Raw genomic sequence first — 5,450 nt, 5'->3', positions numbered from 1 at the left:
GTTGGTCCAAACGATAAAAGATGATTGGAAGCACTGATGTGGGGGGGAGTCAGTCTGATAGTGTGTACGAGCTGGAGAAATGTCTGTGGTCAGCAATTGTTGATTTCCAGCCCAGAATGCATATGGGTTGTGTAGCGTCTAATTTCTTCGGATTTGATGAGCTTCTTTGCATTATAAGTGATCCTTCAGAGGGCTGATGTTGCTGCTATGATGGGGGGAGTCTACATGAGCAAGTGTTAGTCTTTCAGAGCACTTCAATATGGCCAGTGAGCCGTGCAGCCATTTTCAGACGTAGTTGTTCCAGAATAGTTGAGCAGCGTGCTCATCATCTGTGGTGGCTCAGGCTCAGTTTCTCATGGCCTGGATTCATTCATCAAACATCATCAGCACTCTCTCTGCAGGATGGGCAAGTTTTAGTGTGTAATTCGGAGATGGATTTCAGTAGCATGAGTCGTCAATCATTTCTGCTGGTAAAAGAATGGTTTTGGATTAATTAAGAGAAATTTGACTTGGACCAAAAACTTTATCAAGTCAAATCAGTTTTATTCTTTACACTCACTGTTGTATCTTATATCCGTCCATGGACCCTGAAGCCATACAAGCATGTGTAGTCAGCATGGCCATAGTTGGATTCAATTTGCAAATCTATATATTTAAATGAACGAATACTGTCATGAACCTGCAAGATAAGATGAAAGAACAAGTTAGTTATGCTGTCATTTTAAATATAAAAACTCTTCCTCCTCACCTTCACTGCAAACGTCTGGCTTGGGTTACCCTCAAGATCATACATAAATTTCCCTAGATGCACCGCTTTATCATCTAAAGACTGTAGTCCCTGTCAGAGAAAAATCAGACCCCGGTAAACCCTGTGTTCTACAGCCCGTATCACGGCAACCTGTGGAACGTCTCCAGTTGCATTTGATACTCACATAGACTGTAAAGTGACGCGGGGCCGAGGGGATGGTGTCGATTGGGGAAACCGACTTTAAAACATGATCCAGGGTCACATTGCTGACGGTAATGGTGTGGGAGAGTTCAATAAACAGGTTGCCATGGCTACCCGGAAATGACCAACAGTTCCCTGGGATTGGAGGATGTTGTCCCTGAGGAGAAAATAAAACAAACAAAACAAACTACCTTTTAGCCAAAGATTGCTGTTTCAGTGTGGAAGAATATGAGGGAACTAGATCAATACTCACCTGAATGACAGCTGCTGGAACCACTTTTGAAAAAAGTTCAATCCCCAACAACTTTTCTCCCACGATCCTCCCATAGGTGCTGGAGGATCGTTTTTTGTACACTTTGGCTCCTGCACATCAAAGAAAAAAAACAGTGAGAACAAGATCAAAGTGGAAAAGTGGACCTATGGCGACACGTCGTACCATGAGACTCCAGAGCAAAGTTGGTCCGGAAATTTGAATCCGGGTGCTGATATTTCAGTTTCAGTTTCTCCTTCACATCATCTAATTCAACTTGGAGCTTTTCTATGTACATCATCATCTCATCACAAATATCAATGGGTCTCTAAAAGGTCAAAGAAAAGGCCACTTTAATGATCCATTCCTTCCCAATGGTTTTCACGCCATCATGCAGCTGTTTCTATTACTTTGGATGTAAATACCTTATTAAAGACTGGAGAGAAGATCGCTCCTGGACCCTTTGGTCTCAAAGGAGAAACAATGCTCCTCAAACCGAAAAAGATGATCGGAAGGCCTGATGGAGGGGGAAAAGACTCATTCAGAACAGCAGATCAAACATCTCATATATGTTTATGACAGACGACTTACCTAAAATCACGATGCACGCAAAGGTAAAATACAAAGCCTTCAAATTTAAGGGATCAGCATCGCTGCTGTCAAAAATGCTCTTGGAAGTGTTGGAGCTGCTGATGATGCTGCTGCTCGCTTGGCTCCTCCCACTCGCCAAGCTGCGCCTGAAATCATTGTAAAGAAAGGAGGGAACGTTCAGAGCCATGACGACAAAAAATGGGATTGGGAGTAGAACTAGACCAAGGGTGTCCCAGTCCAGCTCCTGAGCCGGGTTTCTATCCCACAGATAGACAACCTGGGCTCTCACTTCCAGAATTTTTGGCCTGGTCGGACACAAAACCCAGCGGGAACACACCCTGACTGAGAAGATGTGACTTGTATTTTTCATTTCACCTGTAAATTCTGAGGGAACGTCTTTGACCGCCGTACAAAGCCAGGTCACCAAGCCCCAAACTCTGACTTTGTGTTTCTATAAAGGACACAGCAGATTCAAATCAGTAACTCAGTAAATGCATTTCTAACATATATACATGCAGGCATTATTACAACAACCTGCCCTACTCACCGTTGGTGTTCCAGATCATGTTTCTGGTGTAATTTAGAAAATCAGAAGACTTTCTGAGCAGTTATTTAAAAACAGAATTCTTATGTAAATATCGCTCAAATGACTGATAAAAACTAGCAACCTTGGGTCATTAAGTAGGTTGCAGCTTATATTTGTGTTTTTATCAAGGCTTTCAAGCTTTGATCCATCAAAGCCTTTGACAGAAATATATACATGTTTCAAAGCTATAAATCTCTTTACATTTGTGCTGCCGTGAGCAGGTTTGCAAGGCGTTGGTCCCGCAACAGCTGCATGATGCGGCATGTGGATTTCTGGTCCAGAGCCGCGACCACCAAATAATATCTGGAGTAGTCCTCGGTGACTCCTCGCAGGTGGAACAGCGCTTCGACATGCTGGAGGGCTCCTAGTTGACTACATGAACAGGTTTATTTGTCGTTTATCAAAGACCGTGTTTGTTCAAATGCCCGAGGTGAATTTGGATTCTAAATCGATTGTCCCATTTCCAAACGGAAACCATTGCAGGACAGATACTTCGTGCTAACTAGCCGAGTGAATCATCCAGGAGACGTTTCCTTGTCACCTATGAACCCAAACTGAATGTTTTGTCTGTCATGAGTCCGGCCGGGTGCTCCCATGTGAACGGCTATAAGGTGGATAATTGGAAACAAAACCTTCGAGTCATATACCAATGCTTTGTTTGGACTGGTACTGCTGAGACGAGGAGACGCAAGGTAAAAACACAGTGAAGTGCAGCCTTACATTCAGAAAACAAAAAGTTCTGTGATTTTTGATGTGCAAACTATTGCAGAAAGTGGAGGGCGAGTGATGTCCCACATGATGCACAAATGCAGGATGTCTTTGAGCACCTCTTGCTCCAACTGTTCTCGTTGTAATCTTCACGGTTCCGGCTCCTACTAACCTCACCGGCTCGGTGAACTTGCGCAAGTCACGCTCCGCTTGACAAACTGGACCGGTTCTCAAATTTCCTGTTCATCAATAAAGGATTTGTCAACCTTTTGTTGTTTAGAGTCATGACCAAATAATATCTGGAGTCGTCCTCGGTGACTCCTCGCAGGTGGAACAGTGCTTCGACATGCTGGAACCACGGGGTGGATCGCTCTGCCAGAAGTCGGGCAGCTTCGCGGACGCGGTGAAGCTAGCTGGCTGCGTGTGTCGGGGCGACGTGACCAAAGAGGAGATACCTTCACCTTCGTCTGCTGCCTCAAACATGTTCAAGCCAATGTGGCAGGAAGAGGAACGACTCGGACAGAGCAGATGGTTTGGACGTCTTTATTCTGCATCCACCAGACAATACTAAATGGCACGTCGAACAGTGCATTAACTCCAGGGCTAACCACGCCCATCACCCCATACATCACCTGGGTGTGAGATACACCCCTATGTGTCCAACACAACTTCAAATATATATTCAACATGTAAGAACTTATGATAGAATGGAGATAGGGGCACCGGATCATAATTATATTGTCCAAACGATAAAAGATGATTGGAAGCACTGATGTGGGGGGGGAGTCAGTCTGATAGTGTGTACGAGCTGGAGAAATGTCTGTGGTCAGCAATTGTTGATTTCCAGCCTAGAATGCATATGGGTTGTGTAGCGTCTGATTTCTTTGGATTTGATGAGCTTCTTTGCATTATAAGTGATCCTTCAGAGGGCTGATGTTGCTGCTATGATGGGGGGAGTCTACATGAGCAAGTGTTAGTCTTTCAGAGCACTTCAATATGGCCAGTGAGCCGTGCAGCCATTTTCAGACGTAGTTGTTCCAGAATAGTTGAGCAGCGTGGTCATCATCTGTGGTGGGCTCAGGCTCAGTTTCTCATGGCCTGGATTCATTCATCAAACATCATCAGCACTCTCTCTGCAGGATGGGCAAGTTTTAGTGTGTAATTCGGAGACGGATTTCAGTAGCATGAGTCGTCAATCATTTCTGCTGGTAAAAGAATGGTTTTGGATTAATTTAAGAGAAATTTGACTTGGACCAAAAACTTTATCAAGTCAAATCAGTTTTATTCTTTACACTCACTGTTGTATCTTATATCCGTCCATGGACCCTGAAGCCATACAAGCATGTGTAGTCAGCATGGCCATAGTTGGATTCAATTTGCAAATCTATATATTTGAAATGAATACTGTCATGAACCTGCAAGATAAGATGAAAGAACAAGTTAGTTGAAAGTTGAATCCCCAACAACTTTTCTCCCGCGATCCTCTCATAGGTGCTGGAGGATCGTTTTTTGTCCACTTTGGCTCCTGCACATCAAAAAATAAAAAAATACACCAAAAAAACACCCCCAGTGAGATCAACATGAATCCAGACCTTTGAATTACACTAAAAATTTTCAAAGCTTCATATCGTACCGTCAGACTCTAGAGCAAAGTTGGTCCAGAAATTTGCATCCGTGAGCTGATAGTTCAGTATCTCCTTCAAATAGCACAATTCAGTTTGAAGCTTCTGTATGTGCATCATCAAATTTCCAAAACTTTGATTGGTGCACTAAAAGTGAGAAAAAGCCAGTTTAATGATCCATGTCTACCTAAAGGATTGATGACAGCACCCAGCTGTCTTTATGTTATTTTAAATATATATTCAACATGCAATACCTTATGACAGACTGGAGATGTGGGTACCAGGTCATAGCTAGTTGGTCTTTCAATAGAGTTGACATCCAAACGATAAGAGATGATTGGAAGCACTGATGGGTGAGGAAAGCCAGTGTGATAGTGTGCAAAACAGATCAAACATCATATATGTATGACAGACGACTTACTCAAAGCAAGGACCACCAGACTAGAGAAAATGAGCCACTTGGTCTTGCAGGTATTGACAGTATCTTCGCTACTGCTGGACATGCAGCTTCCTGAGGAGCTCGACTCTGAGGAGATCGACTCTTTAAGGTAGCTCAGGAATCGTTTAATGTCATAGCTGTCCCTGTCATTCCTGTCAGATGTGTCGCTTGTAATTGTGCGGTTTTGCCTCTGCTTGTCAACTCTGGATTAGAAAGAAAGTGGAACGTACAAAGACTGCACTAACTGATGTGGTTGTAATTTTCTGTACTGTACCTGGAAGCACTATCTCTGTAACAAATTGTTG

At 43.5% G+C, this 5,450-nt stretch overlaps 1 protein-coding gene and 1 long non-coding RNA gene across 2 annotated transcripts; both read right to left on the bottom strand.

Moving 5' to 3' along the window:
• Positions 1-689: 689 nt before the first annotated feature.
• On the bottom strand, positions 690-2,356 carry LOC130521354 (sperm-associated antigen 4 protein-like). The gene is made up of 8 exons (XM_057024936.1): positions 2,338-2,356; positions 2,166-2,241; positions 1,791-1,936; positions 1,625-1,716; positions 1,386-1,527; positions 1,203-1,312; positions 933-1,106; positions 690-838 (listed from the first exon to the last, which is right to left on the bottom strand). Exons 1-8 carry the CDS (start codon positions 2,354-2,356, stop codon positions 722-724), a joined length of 876 nt encoding a protein of 291 aa, XP_056880916.1. The 3' UTR covers positions 690-721.
• Positions 2,357-3,613: 1,257 nt separating this feature from the next.
• Positions 3,614-4,701, bottom strand: LOC130521355 (uncharacterized). The gene is made up of 2 exons (XR_008949300.1): positions 4,383-4,701; positions 3,614-4,289 (listed from the first exon to the last, which is right to left on the bottom strand). It is a non-coding gene; the product is annotated as an uncharacterized LOC130521355 (long non-coding RNA).
• Between the last annotated feature and the right edge of the window lie 749 nt (positions 4,702-5,450).

This window comes from Takifugu flavidus, unplaced genomic scaffold (assembly GCF_003711565.1).
Source record: "Takifugu flavidus isolate HTHZ2018 unplaced genomic scaffold, ASM371156v2 ctg906, whole genome shotgun sequence".
Taxonomy (NCBI): Eukaryota; Metazoa; Chordata; class Actinopteri; order Tetraodontiformes; family Tetraodontidae; genus Takifugu; species Takifugu flavidus.
Note: the sequence above shows the minus strand (reverse complement) of the source record. Positions and strands in the feature narration are given on the sequence as shown.